The following is a 16,294-nucleotide window of genomic DNA, read 5'->3' as shown; positions in this document are numbered from 1 at the left end:
ATGCTTCACTTAAGTCAATGTGAGTTGGCTCCAGCTGAAGGTAATGGCACATGATTGGTCCCAATGCTTGTTGCTTTTCTGTATGATTTTGTTACTCTATATTCCCGCTATTATTTCCCCCAAACAATCTGGAAGTGGTTACAAACAAACACTATATTGACATTGTTCATATTCGGTGACTTTATTAGGTTGGTATTGTTTGTCAAAAATCATCTTCACGTTAAACCATTTGAACAAATTTAAAGACCAAACAAATTTGTTTTAAAGTGGGAAAATGTTACCCTAAAACTTTAGCACTAAATCTGATATTAAAGCAGACTAAATAATAATCTGATGTGGAAAAAAAATATAGTGTTAAGAAGCTAGATCACATATTCTGTTTTTCTGGAAATAGAACTACTACAGCAGTGCCCTCTTGTGTTGCTGTACAGTAATAAGATCTTCACTTTCCTAGAAATTACTGTTTACATTTTGTAATTCAGAAATATAAGCACGGGTGTCAAAAGAGACAGGAATGTTTAGCTCTGGAGTAATGTGGGTTTTTTTAAATTAGTGCTATATACATTAGTTTTGAAGTTACAAGAATATAAAACCTGCCCAAGAACAAGTAGTTATTTTGAAAGTATTTTGTCCTTTAATAGTTCAAAAAATGCTAGTTTTAAAAATGAAAAGTTTTCTAGCTGAAAAAATAGCCAACAGTATAGACTTAAGTCTTGGAAAAATGTTGTAAATATTAAATACTTCAAGTATGATCTGTATTCAAGAACTGTAAAAGTAATTTCCTTTGGCCACATCTTCACTACCAAGAAGATCGATGCTGAGGCATTCTATCTTCCAGAGTTTGATTTAGTGAATCTAGTAAAGACCCCTAAATCAAATGCTGAGAGCACCCTAATCAACACCGGCAGTCATTTCACAAGGAGTAAGTGAAGTTGATGGGAGCTTTTGCTCCCATCAATCTCCCACTGTGGAGACAGTGCTGAAGGTCAAATTAAGACACGCCCACTCCAGCTATGCAATTAATGTACCTGGAGTTGCGTACATTAATTCGACGTTCCAGGTAAGTATAGACAAAGCCTTTATGTTTTTAGTTTGTAAACTCTGTACAACTGCTAACAAGTTAAGTTGTACAGTATAAATTTTAAAATACAAAAACTCTAAGCTGACCAAAGAATTAATCGTAGTTTATTTTTGCTATAATAAAAAGCAATAAAATAATGCAGTTTAACAAAACTTCAGTAGAAATGGCTAGGGTTTAAACAAAAACAAAACAAACAAAAAACACCACACCACTCAAAAGTTCCTGCAGTCACTTCAAACTGTAGGTCATATAGAAGCAATGAGTCCCAGGTACGACTCTGTTGGGAGGATTAAACAAATCAAAAGGATGCTAAAACAGTCACAAAATCTCCTACAACGTATGCAATACTAACAGGTACTGTATTTTAGCGAATATAAACAGCTTACTATATGGGAAGAGGGTTTAGAATACTGAAGTATAAAATAGTAGAGAATTGCTGGTAAGCATAATCTTTTCTTAGAAAAAATTATTAGAGTTGATTTAGGGAGAGTGCTGGGGGTGGTTACTTGGAGGAGGAGAAGGAAGGTTATACTTAAGACTTGGCTAACTTGGCAGTTTGGTGTTAACAAAAATATCCAAAAAGGCAACACACGGAAACCTGCTGGTGAACATTTTAACTTGCCTAGGCACTCATCAGTGGATCTCAAAGTCACTGTATTATTTCAAACCAATTTCAAAAGCCATCTCGACAAGGAAACTACAGAACTCCATTTCATTTACAAGTCTGATTCCTAGAACAGAAGCATAAACAAAGACATTGACTGGATGGCCCACTACATTCCACATCCTAATAACTTAAGAAACCAAACCAAGGGTCCTTAAAGTGGGTAATAAATATTATCAGCTTCATTTAGGATAGACACTCTTATTGACAATTTTTCCCTTCTTTTTCCTTCTTTTTCCTCCTCTTCCCTGCTCCTCCCCCCCCCCCCATCTCCTCTATGTGCTATTTATTTAAAAACTGGACCATCCCCTTAAATTTCATTCATCTGAAGAAACGGGTTGTGCTCACAAAAGCTCATACCAACATCTATATATTTTTTTGTTAGTCTCTAAGGTGCTGCAAGACGATTTGTTGGTTTTTTTAAGCTTTACCAGTTACAGACTTACACGGCTACCCCTCTGAAATTGGGGACCACACACGCATGCACACAAAGGAGGGGTAGCAACTCCAAAAACTGTGGATATCTTGACCAAATTCTGGACTAGTGTTTGAAGAGCGGGGCACAAAAATTAAGTATTTTTAGGAATTTTAAAAATAAGCCCTTCAGCTAGAAGCTGCATACTCCAAGTTTCTGTGACTAGAAAATCTTATTTTTGCGTGTTATATACTAAAATAACCTCTAGCAGAGCTAGCACGAGAGCAATGAAGGGACTACTATTTTGATTTCCCAGATACAATATGCTGAAGTACAGAGACATTTAAAAAAATATTAGAAATTAATTATAAAAATAAGCTATAGTTTAAAGCAAGGTGGGGAACCTTTTTTGAAAATCAGGAGCCACTGCCCCACAGAAAAAAAAAAGTCAGTTGTGGGCTATACACAGACCCCTGGGAGCAGGGGTTCAATGCAGAGGCTCCTGACTTCCCCTAGGCTCTTGTGTGGGGTCAGAAATGAGGGGTTCAGATGCAGGAGGGGTTTCTGGGTACTTGGCATGAGAGGGGAGTGGGACTGGAGCCAAAGGGCTTGGTGTGCAGGAACCAGGTCATAGCTGGGGCAGAGGATTGTAGTGGGAGGCTTCAGCTCGTTGGGGGAGGTGGACTTTAGTTGGACTGGGGATGGGACAAGGAGGTAGGGTGCAGAACAGTACAGATGAGATCTTGGGGGGGCATAAGGAGGTTCAAAGTTAGGGTACAGGCTCTAGGAAGGAGTGAAGGTGGGGAAAAGGATTCTGACATGACACAGTTGAGGTGTGGAAAGATATTTGGGTTGCAGACCAGGCAGTATTTACCTCATGAGGCTGTCGGTCAGCCATACAGTGAGACTATGGCAAGCTCCCTGCCTCCCCTGGCTTGTGCTGCTCCCAGAACCAGCCATCATGTCTGGCCCATACAGATAGCTCTCTACAGTGCACACCGCCTGCACCTACAGGCAGCATCCCCTGTTGGCCATGCTTTCCAGCCAAATGGAGCTGCGGAGCCAGCACATAGAGCGTCCCTATTTGCCCCTTCTGCCTACAAGCTGCACAGACTCACCAGCAAGCCAGTACTCACAGTTCCAGACCCATAGGGGGCACTGATGCTCAAGCATTTCCGAATCGGTTCCATTTCTATTCCAGATCTGTTCCAGGAGCCTACTACAGGCCACCTGCCAAGGTGGAAGAAGTGGATGAGGCTTTTTTTAAACAACTAACAATATCATCCAGAGCCCAAGATTTGGTGGTGATGGGGGACTTCAACAATCCAGATAGATGTTGGGAAAATAACACAGCGGGACACAGACTATCCAATAAGTTCTTGGACTACATTGGAGACAACTTTTTATTTCAGAAGGTTGAAAAAGCTACCGGGGAGAAGCTGTTCTAGATTTGATCCTAACAAATAGGGAGGAACTGGTTGAGAATTTGAAAGTAGAAGGCATGAATATAGGCAAATAATTCATGATCATGAAATCATGGAGTTCACAATTCTAAGGAAGGATAGAAGGGAGAACAGCAAAATAGAGACAATGGATTTCAGGAAGGCAGATTTTGGTAAGCTCAGAGAGCTGATAGGTAAGGTCCCATGGGAATCAAGACTGAGGGGAAAAACAACTGAAGAGAGTTGGCAGTTTTTCAAAGGGACATTATTAAGGGCCCAAAAGCAAGCTATTCTGCTGCACCGGAAAGATAGAAAATATGGCAAAAGACCGCCTTGGCTTAACCACGAGATCTTGCATGATCTAAAAATAAAAAAGGAGTCATATAAAAAATGGAAAGTAGGACAAGTTACAAAGGATGAATATAGGCAAATAATACAGGAATGCAGGGGCAAGATTAGAAAGGCAAAGGCACAAATGAGCTCAAACTAGCTACAGGCATAAAAGGAAACAAGACTACATTCTATAACTATATTAGAAGCAAGAGGAAGACTAAGGACAGGGTAGGCCCATTGCTCAGTGAGGAGGGGGAAACAGTAACAGGAAACTTGGAAACGCCAGAGATGCTTAATGACTTCTTTGTTTCGGTCTTCACTGAAGTCTGATGAAGGAATGCCTGACATAGTAAATGCTAGTGGGAAGAGGGTTGGCTTAGAAGATAAAATAAAAAAAGAACAAGTTAAAAATCACCTAGAAAATTTAGATGCTTGCAATTCACCAGGGCCTGATGAAATGCATCCTAGAATACTCAAGGAGCTGATAAAGGAGGTATCTGAGCCTCTAGCTATCATCTTTGGAAAATCATGGGAGACAGAAGAGATTCCTGAAGACTGGAAAAAGGGCAAATATAGTGCCCATTTATAAAAAAGGAAATAAGAACAACCCAAGAAACTACAGACCAGTTAGTTTAACTTCTGTGCCAGGGAAGATAATGGAGCAAGTAATTAAGGAAAACATCTGTAAACACTTAGAATGTGACAAGGTGATAGGGAACAGCCAGCATGGAATTGTAAAGAACAAATCGTGTCAAACCAATCTGATAGCTTTCTGTGATAGGATAGTGAGTCTTGTGGATAAGGGAGAAGCGGTGGATGTGGTATACCTAGACTTTAGTAAGGCATTTGATATGGTCTCACATGATACTCTTATCAATAAAGTAAGCAAATACAACTTAGATGGGGCTACTATAAGGTGGGTGCATAACTGGCTGGATAACCGTACTCCGAGAGTAGTTATTAATGGTTCACAATCCTGCTGGAAAGGTATAACAAGTGGGGTTCCAGAGGGGTCCGTTTTGAGACTGGCTCTGTTCAATATCTTCATCAACGATTTAGATATTGGCATAGAAAGTACGCTAATTAAGTTTGCAGATGATACCAAGCTGGGAGGAGTTGCGACTGCTCTGGAGGATAGGGTCATAATTCAAAATTATCTGGACAAATTGGAGAAGTGGTCTGAGGTAAACAGGATGAAGTTTAATAAAGAAACACAAAGTGCTCCTCCTTAGGAAGGAACAATCAGTTTTACATATACAGAATGGGAAGCGACTGTCTAGGAAGGAGTACGGCAGAAAGGGATCTTGGGGTAATAGTGGACATCAAGCTGAATATGAGTCAGCAGTGTGATGCTGTTGCAAAAAAAGCAAACATGATTCTGGGATGCATTAACAGGTGCGTTGTGATCAAGACCCGAGAAGTCATTCTTCCGCTCTACTCTGCACTAGTTAGGCCGCAGTTGGAGTATTGTGTCCAGTTCTGGGCACGGCATTCCAGAGAAGAGCAACAAGAATGATTAAAGGTCTAGAGAGCATGACCTATGAAGAAAGGCTGAAAGAACTGGGTTTGTTTAGTTTAGAAGAGAAGACTGAGGGGGGGCAGGACAGCCGTTTTCAGATGTCTAAAAGGGTGTCATAAGGAGAGAGAAAAACTTGTTCATCTTGGCCTCTGAGGATAGAACAAGAAGCGATGGGCTTAAACTGCAGCAAGGGAGGTTTAGGTTGGACATTAGGAAAATGTTCCTAACTGTCAGGGTAGTCAGACACTGGAATAAATTGCCCAGGGAGGTTGTGGAATCCCCATCTCTGGAGATATTTAAGACTAGGTTAGATAAATGTCTATCAGGAATAGTCTAGACAGTATTTGGTCCTGCCATGAAGGCAGTGGACTGGACTCAATGACCTCTCAGTCCCTTCCAGTCCTAGTATTCTATGATTCCTGCTCTCACTTCATCTATAACGGTATGTCTACACTACAAAGTTAATTCAAACTAATGGACGTTTGATCAAATTAACTTTGATAGGCGCTACACTAGCGCTCCGCTAGTTCGAACTTAATTCGAACGAGCGGAGGGCTTAGTTCGAACTAGGTAAACCTCATTGGACGAGGACTAAGCCTAGTTCGAACTTACTAGTTCGAATTAAGGGCTGTGTAGCCCCTTAATTCGAACTAGTGGGAGGCTAGCCCTCCCCAGCTTTCCCTGGTGGCCACTCTGGCCAACACCAGGGAAACTCTATTGCCCCCCTCCCGGCCCCAGACCCCTTAAAGGGGCACGGGCTGGCTACAATGCCCGTGCCAGGTGCAAGCCTGCCATCACCCAGCCAGCAGACCCTGCACCTGGCACAGCTCGAGCCAGCCACCTGATGCCCCCCAGCCCTCCCCCTCTTCCCAGGACCAGGCTGGCGGCTCCCGGAAGCTTGCACAGGACAGCAAGAGGCGGGCACCCGCCTGGTCCAGTGCAGACATCGTGGACCTTGTCCATGACCTCTGCACTAGGCACAGGAAAATGGCCGTCTAGGGCAGGAGAGCTGCCAGCCTGGCCACCCAGGAACAGGTTAGCATGAAAATCAAGGTGGTCCACTGAGACCCCTGACCCTGAGCTTACAATGGCCGTACTGGGTCAGACCAAAGGTCCATCTAGCCCAGTAGCCTGTCTGCCGACAGTGGCCAACCCTAGGGACCCTGGAGGGGATGGACTGAAGACAGTGACCAAGCCATTTGTCTCGTGCCATCCCTCTCCAGCCTTCCACAAAGAGAAGCCAGGGACACCACTCCTACCCCCTGGCTAATACCACTCCATGGACCCAACCTCCATGAATTGATCTCACTTCTCTTTAAACTCTGTTCTAGTTGTAGCCTTCACAGCGTCCTGCAGCAAGGAGTTCCACAGGTTGACTCTTTGCTTTGTGAAGAACAACTTTCTGTTATTAGTTTGAAGCCTGCTACCCATTCCTTTCCTTTGGTGTCCTCTAGTCCTTCTATTATGGGAACTAATGAAGAACTTTTCTTGTATACACCCTCTTCACCCCACTCATGCTTTTATAGACCTCTATCATATCCCCCCTCCGTCTCCTCTTTTCTAAGCTGAAAAGTCCCAGTCTCTTTAGCCTCTCTTCATATGGGACCTGTTCCAAACCCCTCATCATTGTAGTTGCCCTCCCCTCTCCCACCCTCTCTCTTCCCCTCTCCCACCTCCTTTTCCCAGTCTCCCCGAGTTTTGTTCAATAAAGAGAGATTCTATTTTTGACCACAATTGTCCTTTATTTTGTACATCAGGAAGGGGGGTTAGGGAGGGGTAAGTGGAAGGAGGTGAGGGAGGAATGGGGTACGAGCCCCCGATAGGGAGGACTGGGCTGGCTCTGCGGGCTTCTGGGGGTGGAACCTCTCCTGCAGCCCCCCCAATTGCCCCCTCTCCCCAGATGGCAGCCTGCGGCAAGTGCAGCCGGTCTGATGGCCGAGTGCTGTGATGTGCCCAGTGTGGGTACTCCGGGCAATCCAAGCCAGGACTGCTTTGCAAGCGGGGCACCCCTGAGAACTGTCTGTCCGGGGTGGGGGTCGGGTCCCTTTAAGCACAGCCCTCGGCTAGCCTGAGACAGCAGCTCCATGCTCTAAGTCCTCATCTGATGCCCTGCCGGCACTGCTTCCGGCCATCCTTAACCCTGGTTCAGGGTCCACTCTGTGTGGACATGCTAATTCGAATTAGCAAAACGCTAATTAGAACTAGTTTTTTAGTCTGGATGCGTTAATTCGAACTAAGCTAATTCTAACTAACTAATTCGAACTAAGTTAGTTCGAATTAGCGCTGTAGTGTAGACATACCCTAAGTTATTAACCAAAACTACTGACCTGATTCTATGCAGTGTAGTTGTAGCCATGTGCAGGGCTTGCCGAGCCGCAGTGAGCCCCGTTTGCCAGCTGTGCTGTCCGGAGATCTGCCATGCGCAGATCGCCCGAACCCGGCTCTTCCAAGTTGTCATCTACTCGCCCGTGGTGAGGAGATTACATAGATTGTCTATCCTGTACACATGGCCAGGGCTTGACAAGGTGGAGGTGGTGATATCTTTTTAATGGACCAACTTCTGTTGGTGAGAGACACAAGCTTTCATGCCTCACAGACATGAATAGCAGCATTGTGTAGCTTGAAAGCTCATCTCAAACAGAAGGTGGTCCATTAAAAGTTATTAGTTCACACCTGATTCTAAATCCCTTCAAAATGGCCATGCTGCCTTTTGATTTTTTTCACATCTCATGGAACTATCTAAGATCCCTCAATCTCTAGGCAGCCAAGATTGATAGCCATACTAGGATTACCAATTGTTTATCTAATCCATTTTCCTGTCTTTAAAAATAGGCAACAAACAAGTAGTTGAAGGGAACACATAAGAAAACTCTTTATGGAATCACTTGCTATGAAGATATTTCCTCTCAAACTTCAGCAGCTACTTGGTTTGTGAATAAGAAGGTTAAACCCTCTTGTTTCAAGGCATCTTTAATCTTTTTTATATATGAGAGCATGAGTGCTCACATACACAATATAATGTCTAATCCTACCAAACTCTTGACTTCCATATCTTGTAGTAATGAATTACATTGGTTGGTTGATCAGAGAGAGGGTGAGTTTTTAAAACTCCTTTCATCAGTTTTAATTATACAGCTTTTCAGGAAAGGGAAAAAAAAGAATACTATTTTCTCTCTGCCATTATTTTTACACAGATGATATACTTCCTTCCTCTTTACAGGAAGGACGTCCAGAAGATCAGCTCTGTGAAGCTCAAAAACAGCACTTGGCCCCGTAAGAGATATTACCTATCTTACCTTTGATTTCAAAGATCTAAACTTTTGTATATACTTGAACTGCAGGTGGCTTGTGTTTACATTTTTTAAAAAAATGTGGTACGAGATATCTAATTTGAAAATGTATACCAGCACAGCCCAACATAAGACACAAAATACTAAGAACTTGAATAACATTCTGAAGCATCCTCTACCTGACAGCCTCCATTTTACATAAAAGTTATGTTACCTCAGAACTTGCTGCATTTACCCAGTAGAATATCAAATATACACACAAAATAAACCCACTACAGAACAGGACATTAAGTATCACCCCTGAAACTAGTCAGCTGGACTAGGCAACTTCCCATTTTCACTACTTTATTCAGTTTCTCCCCCTCGCCCAGTGTTGTTCTTCATTACAGCTATTTGCAGTTGGGAGTGTCCAAAATGTAACAAGTCATTCTCTCTATACCACCAGTCCATATACAGAAGAGTACAGAAGGATACTGACCTTGGCACCAATAGTGGGAGTGTGCTAATAAAGTCTGCAGATGACACAAAGTTGGGAGGTATTGCCAATTCAGTAAAGGATCAGGATATCATACAAGATCATCCAGATCTTCCTGTAAATTGGAGTAATAGTAATAGGATGAAATTTAATAGTGAGAAGTATAAAGTTATGAACTTAGGGATTCAGAACAAGAATTTTAGTTATAAGCTGGGGACACATCAGTTGGAAGTGACAGAAGAGGACAAGGATCTCTGAGTCCTGGTTGATCACAGGATGACTATGAGCCACCAATGTGACATGGCCATGAAAAAGGCTAATACGGTCTTGGGCTGCATTAGGTGAGGTAATTCCAGTAGAGATAAGGAGGTGTTAGTGCCATTATACAAGGCATTGGTGAGACCTCATTTGGAATACTATGTGCAGTTCTGGTCTCCCATGTTTAAGAAGGATGAATTCTAACTGGAACGGGTACAAAGAAGGGCCAATAGGATGATTCAAGGAATGGAAAACCTGTCTTATGAAAGGAGACTCAAGGAACTTGGCTTGTTTACCTTAACCAAAAGAAGGCTTAGGGGAGACATGATTGCTCTCTTTAAATATATTAGAGGGATAAATACCAGGGAGGGAGAGGAATTATTTAAGCTCAATATCAATGTGGACACAAGAACAAATGGATATAAACTGGCTATCAGGAAGTTTAGATTCAAAATTAGACGAAGATTTCTAACCATTAGAGAAGTGAAGTTCTGGAACAGCCTTCCAAGGGAAGTAGTGGGGGCAAAAAAACCTATCTGGCTTCAAGATTAAGCTAGATAGGTTTATGAAGGGGATTGTTTGATGGGATAACATGATCTTGGCAACTAATTGATCTTTCACTATCGGTGGTAAATAAGCCAATGGTGGGATGATAGGAGTTTCTATAGAGAACTTTTTCCTGGGTGTCTGGCTGGTGAGTCTTGCCCACATGCTCAGGGTTCAGCTGATCACCATATTTGGGGTCGGGAAAGAATTTTCCTCCAGGGTAGATTGGCAGAGGCCCTGGAGGTTTTTCACCTTTCTCTGTAGCATGGGGCACGGATCACTTGCTAGAGGATTCTCTGCATCTTGGGGCCTTCAAACCATCATTTGAGGACTTCAGTATCTGAGATATAGGTGAGAGGATTATTCTAAGAGTGAGTGGGTAAGATTCTGTAGCCTGCATTGTGCAGGAGGTCAGACTAGATGATCATAATGGTCCCTTCTGACCTTAAAGTCTATGAAAAGAAAGAGGAGGGAGAAAAATCAAGGAGCAGAGAAGTGTAGTATTGCATCCATTGTCTGCTTTTTGTTTGGCAGACCACAGGCTTATGAGAATAAAGGGAAGTAATTCACGTTCAACAGAAAAACAGAAGTGTAACCAAGTAGATCTTGAACTGAGTACTGATGCTGTAAATAAACATAGAAATTCACAACAGGAGGAAACATATGCAACGTTATTTCATTAAGATTGCACAAAACTGAGAAGGAAAAAACCCCTTAATCTTTAGATTTTTAGCTAAGAAGCTTAAGTTCAAAGGCACTGTTGCAGCAGCCAAAGCATTATAAAACCTCAGGTTTGCTTAGAGGCATAATTGAACATCTACATTTAAAAAGAAAATGTCACACTAATAATTGAGGTCATGGCATCCAATGTTATTGAAAATGGATACTTATCCGGCTTACTGATTTCCAAATGTTAATCTTCTCATATTTGCTTACTTTTATTCTCCAATATGATACAAAAACTGTATATTTAATACCAACTTGTCAACAATATTCCAAAACAAATTGCTTCACTTGAGTATCCCAAGAAACCCATTTTACATAAATTAAAATGTTTACAAACATAATTTAAATAAAAACAACAATACTTATTACCATTGAAATTACTTGCTGCTCAATTGTCTTACCTTAGGTATGTGCCATATATGAAGAACAATGACATCATTACTCCATTTAAAAGAAAGATCATAGCGACATAAAAGGAAGCAGGGTCTCCCAATCCTAAGAAACAGTAATTAACATACAGATATTGACAAAAAAACTAAGACGACAAATTTTAAATGGGTAGCTATTCTAGCAACAAAGTCAGACTAGCATGGTATATATATGAAGATAACATGCTATATAGAAAAAATATATATATATTTTGATATCGACAAGCTAACAGAGTAGATAAGAGGAATGCATTACCAAAAAGTGTGTGAATCAAATGCAGTCTCAAGGCATTCATAAACAAAAAGTGAGCTCTAATATACCCCTATGGTGGGAAAAGAAAGAGCCATGTTCAATACATAGGGGCTGGCAAGAAAAATATGATACCCAGCCTGTAGACATTCTCCAAATGCTAAAACCATTGGAGGGAATCTCTCTGAAACCAATGGACTGGCATATATATAAATCCTGATAAACATCAACATACTATGTCTTAAAGTAGTCAGGAGAATAATTCAAAATTCCTTGCTTTTGACTAAGATAAAAAGTAAACTCTTATGGAGTTCTCATGGGGGGGGGAAGATATAGTTAAGAATAATGAAGTATTAAAATAATTACAGAAGAAATTAATCAGATGTCTCAACATAAACAGTACATACATGAAAGAACCCACAATATATTTACAAAGTTTTATGAAAGCTGATGTTTCAAGTAAAGCTCACAGTAAACAAGTTAAAAAGGAAGGCAGTATACCTGTGGGGTTAAGTTTAGATTATGCGAAGTAACAATTATCTAGTTTGTGAAATAAATAGTATACATAAGTAGTATTACAATTCAAACTAAAACATTAACTTTTTATTCTATTACTATACAAATGTTTTAACCTTTACAATTATTTTACATATAGCTCATAAGGTAAAACTGGATTTTTAAAGTCTGTTCCATAAAGGTTTTTTTTTAAATAATTAAATATTAATCTTGTTTATGCTGCTTAGTTGAAATTTAGAAAAAAAAGCTATATTTTAAGTGACAAAATGAAATTGTTTCACAAAACATTTTTTCTACTTAAGGTATCATAAAAAGCTTTATCACACATTATCAAGCACATTCCTCCACGTCTGAAACAGCAGTTTGTCATGCCCAAGTTCTGAGAATTAAAGATTAAATGGAAGATCCTCTCATCAATTCCAGCCATTTAAACTGGACAAAAGATCCAGATTATCCCCGGTGGAGGATGGCCCCAGTGCAAGTTACTGTGGAAGACAGCTGTATCCCTCACAAGCTCTCGTGTATGGAATATACAGGGCAGGAGCCCAGCACTGCAGATATTTGAGTAGCACCATCACCCTGACAGCAGCCTAACAGAGCTGCCTTACTTATACAACCCTGATGACTTGTCTAAATTATGCTGGGGCCACTCTGGACCTCAGAGCTATCCAAGAGAGGGAGGGCTCAAAAAAAGCTTTTTTTTTTAAAAAAAAAAAAAAAAAGCTTTAGGTCTCCACTACCACAGTTGCTCGAGTTAGTACACTTGAGTTTGCTACTTAAACTAGCCTAATTTGCCACTTAAACACAGTCTAATTTGGTTAACAGCTGTAGAATTATAATTTGAACTGCTGTATGCCCATTACATTACTAACTCCACTGCCAGCAGAATTGCAACTTCCAACTCATGCTCATCAAAAGGCTTGACATTTTTGCACATGGACATGACTTAGGTTAGGGCCCATATTCAAGTTATAGCTCTAGCTAGCACTGATGTGAGGATAAACCCTTTGTCCTTACCACTCAGGCTGCAAAAGTTCTGTGCTCTACCTCTAGTAGGCATAGTACAAAAATCTCTTTTTTTCAAGTTTCATACACCATGTTGCAAAATGTGCTAAAAAAAACCCATAGACTTAACTAAATGAAAGCAAATCCGTGATTAACCCACATTAACACTACTATTCCCAAAATACAGTAAAAGTGATTTCATCCAGTACTTCACCAATTGGAAAGCTCTATAAATCAGCACTTTTGGTCTTCTTGGAAAGTGCAGTTGGTGCAAGGCAGGAAGGCTCTCTACCTGGCTCCCTGGAAGCAGTGACATATCCCTGTAGGTGAAGGAACAGCCACAGGGACTCTGTGTACTACCCCAGCCCACCTCAAGCATTGGCTCTTTAGCTCCTTTTGCCTATAGCTCCCAGCCAATGAGAACTGTGAGGGCAGTGCCAGACAGCAGAGACAACGTGCAGCTCCTAGCTGTGCCTCTGACTAGGGGCAGCAGGGACACATCCCCACTTGCAAAGAGGTGCCAGTGGTGAGTGCTGTCAGGATTAGGTAGGTAATAGTATAGTTGATTAACCAATAAGCAAAAGCTTATAGGTTAACACTATAGACTACACGCATTTCCCCCCCACCCTTTGCCAGTAAATTTTTTAGGCAGGCCAGCAGCACAGCTTAGTCACAGGTTGCACAGCATCCTGGATCTACCCCCACTAAAGCTCTGCATTTCAAGTGTATGAGAGCCAAGCAGGCAGGCAGCCTAGCTCAGTTCCAGCTCATGCCGGTCCAGGAGTTCAGACCTCTTCCTCTCCCCTGTCCTGCCCGACAGGGGCTGCCCAGGGACTATAGAATAGTTGACTAACCGATAAGAATTCATGAGGTTAATTGACTATTCAATTAACCAATATTTAACATCCTTAGTCAGAATCCAGCAACCAAAACCCTCCCACATCTCATCTCCCCAGCCCAGAGCCAGGACTCTCCCACACTTATTCCAATTAACTCTAAATTAAACAGAATATTTGACTAACTAGCACCCCCTAGTCCCACAAAATGCCAGAAAATAGCTTTTACTGTATATGCAGAACAAGAATATACTAGGAAAAAACTTGCCTTCACAGCTTTCAACAGGACTAAGCCCTTCTCCTCTGTTTACAGTCCAGCAAGTCTTGGTTTGAAGACCAATAAAACCCATTATCCCGGTATATATTCGGTACCAGCTGGCTAGGACCACCTGTGTAGAAAACAGGATTTGACAGTAGGAACTTAGATTTAGAGATTATCTCAATACCTAAAGCAACCTTTCATGGCATTTTTCTAGTTCCTGGCTCTTAGAAAGTGTTTCAAAAGCTCTACATTTCTATAAAATTAATCATTCTGGCAATGATTCACACTGAACACCTAACATAAGGCAATTGCTCAGCAATAGCCTTAACACTATAGCAACTTAACAGCAGAAGTCTATATACTTATCAACCTATGGCAGTGGTTCTCAACTTTTCCAAACTAAATGTACCCCTTTCAGGAGGGCTCAAAGTCAGCAGCCTCACACCGGGTGGAGAGAAGAGGAACAGAAGCAACGGGGGGGGGGGGGGTGGAAGGGGGAGGAGAGGGGCTGCCAGCAACTCAGCATGGGGTCAGAAACAGCCCCTACCCCCATTTTATTAGTTCAAGTTTTACTGGTTTACTAATTAATTAAATGGGATTTTAAATCCCTAGTCTATAGAGCAGTATAAACAAGTCCTCATCCATATGACATTTTAGTTTATATATAGTCCATGACATTTTAGTTTGCTAAATGCTTTCTATGCTATGCAGCCTATAGTAAAATTAGGCAAATAATCTAGATTAATTGATGTACCTGCCCTCCTTCCCCTGCCCCCAGGAAGACCTCTTCATACATTCAGGAGTATACGTATCCCTGAGTGAGGACCACTGTAGTTTGAATCACATAGGAACTGGTACTCTTGAACAGTTTTAATGGAAGTGGCTCTATGAACCAACTAACAGATGTCTCTCTGATAGTCCCAAATTTTGCCCACAAAGTTGGAACAGCATGCATAGAAGAAGCTGTCAGACAACAAAGTACCCAAATACCCTATTCATACACCTTTAATACAAAATCAAATGTATCTGACTGGAACACTCCCAGAAACCTGATATAGAAAGATGATGAACATGAAACAGACATCTCTTTAGAGAAAATATTCAGACAGAATTACATAGTGATCCATAAATAATATTAAGTAAAAAAGAGAACAGGATAAGGCTACCTCTTGTCATGGCCAGAATAATAGTAGTAATGGACAATACTGAGTTCTGTAGTCAATTTTTATTCCCTTTTTACTCAAACTCATTTTTAGAGAGTGATTTGGAATTTGTTTTTGTAAAGACCTAAGAATTTGACATAATACTACACTTCCATAGCATTGCCTTCCATCCAAAGATTTTAGTGTATTTTTACTACCAAGAGTGAATTAAGGATCAACAGTCCTGAAAGAGAGAAAATAGTATTATCCCCATTTTACAGATAGAAACTTAAGGCACAAAAGTCAAGACAAGATAGAAAGTGTGGCTAAACCTACAATGGAATCTAGACTACTCACCACTCAGATCTCTGCTTTAATCACTAGTGACCATTAATCACAAGGCCAGCATTCATTCAACTGCCATCAAAGGGAACATCTAAACTGACTAGAGAAGCCAATTATAAACTTCAAAAGTGTCAGGCACACTCATAATTAAAGTTCCAAGCAATGAGAATTGTGACTTAACACAGGAGGTAGGCTGAAGAAAGTTCAACTTACAGAATGAATTCTGGCCCCGTTGAAGTGAATGGGACTTCTGCCATTACCTTCAGTGGGGACAGGATTTCAGCACAGCTGTCCCTTTTATAACGCCTCTTCTTTTGTCAGAAACAGAAGCAGCACCAGAAGAAACAAATCAACTTAAGTTCTTAAAAAGCATGTTTCCCTTTTTCAGTCCTCCTTGCAGAAATCTGAGGCTTGTGGGAATTAGATTTCTTAGCTACCAACTCCAACATCTCTCAAACTGACTAAATGATTGACCAGACCTTAAAGAGACACAAATATTCTTTTGCCATGAAGTGAGTTATGAGTTAATATTACTGAATGCAGCTATACACTCCAATACTACAGCTAAGATTCTCAAACACACTTGGTGAGGATACCTCTCTGGAAAGAGGAAACATCAGTTGTTAGGAAGAGGCAGGTGCTAGTAGTGGGTGATTTGATTGTTAGAAACATAGATAGTTGGGTTTGTGATGACCGGGAGAACCGCATGGTAACTTGCCTGCCTGGTGTAAAGGTTGCGGATCTTTCAAGGCATCTAAATA

General features: G+C 41.2%; 1 protein-coding gene across 2 annotated transcripts in view; it reads right to left on the bottom strand.

The window, feature by feature from the left end:
• Positions 1-16,294, bottom strand: part of DPY19L1 (dpy-19 like C-mannosyltransferase 1) — a 124,178-nt gene that overhangs the window by 94,034 nt on the left and 13,850 nt on the right. For both annotated transcript variants that reach the window (XM_006124053.4, XM_006124052.4), the window contains exons 6-7: positions 14,053-14,173; positions 11,151-11,244 (exon numbers count right to left, since the gene is read on the bottom strand). In XM_006124053.4, coding sequence (XP_006124115.3) covers positions 11,151-11,244; positions 14,053-14,173 — 215 coding nt within the window. The remainder of the gene's footprint in view (positions 1-11,150; positions 11,245-14,052; positions 14,174-16,294) is intronic.

The sequence above is a fragment of the Pelodiscus sinensis genome, chromosome 2, assembly GCF_052426305.1.
Source record: "Pelodiscus sinensis isolate ZL-2025 chromosome 2, ASM5242630v1, whole genome shotgun sequence".
In the NCBI taxonomy this organism is placed as follows: Eukaryota; Metazoa; Chordata; order Testudines; family Trionychidae; genus Pelodiscus; species Pelodiscus sinensis.
Note: the sequence above shows the minus strand (reverse complement) of the source record. Positions and strands in the feature narration are given on the sequence as shown.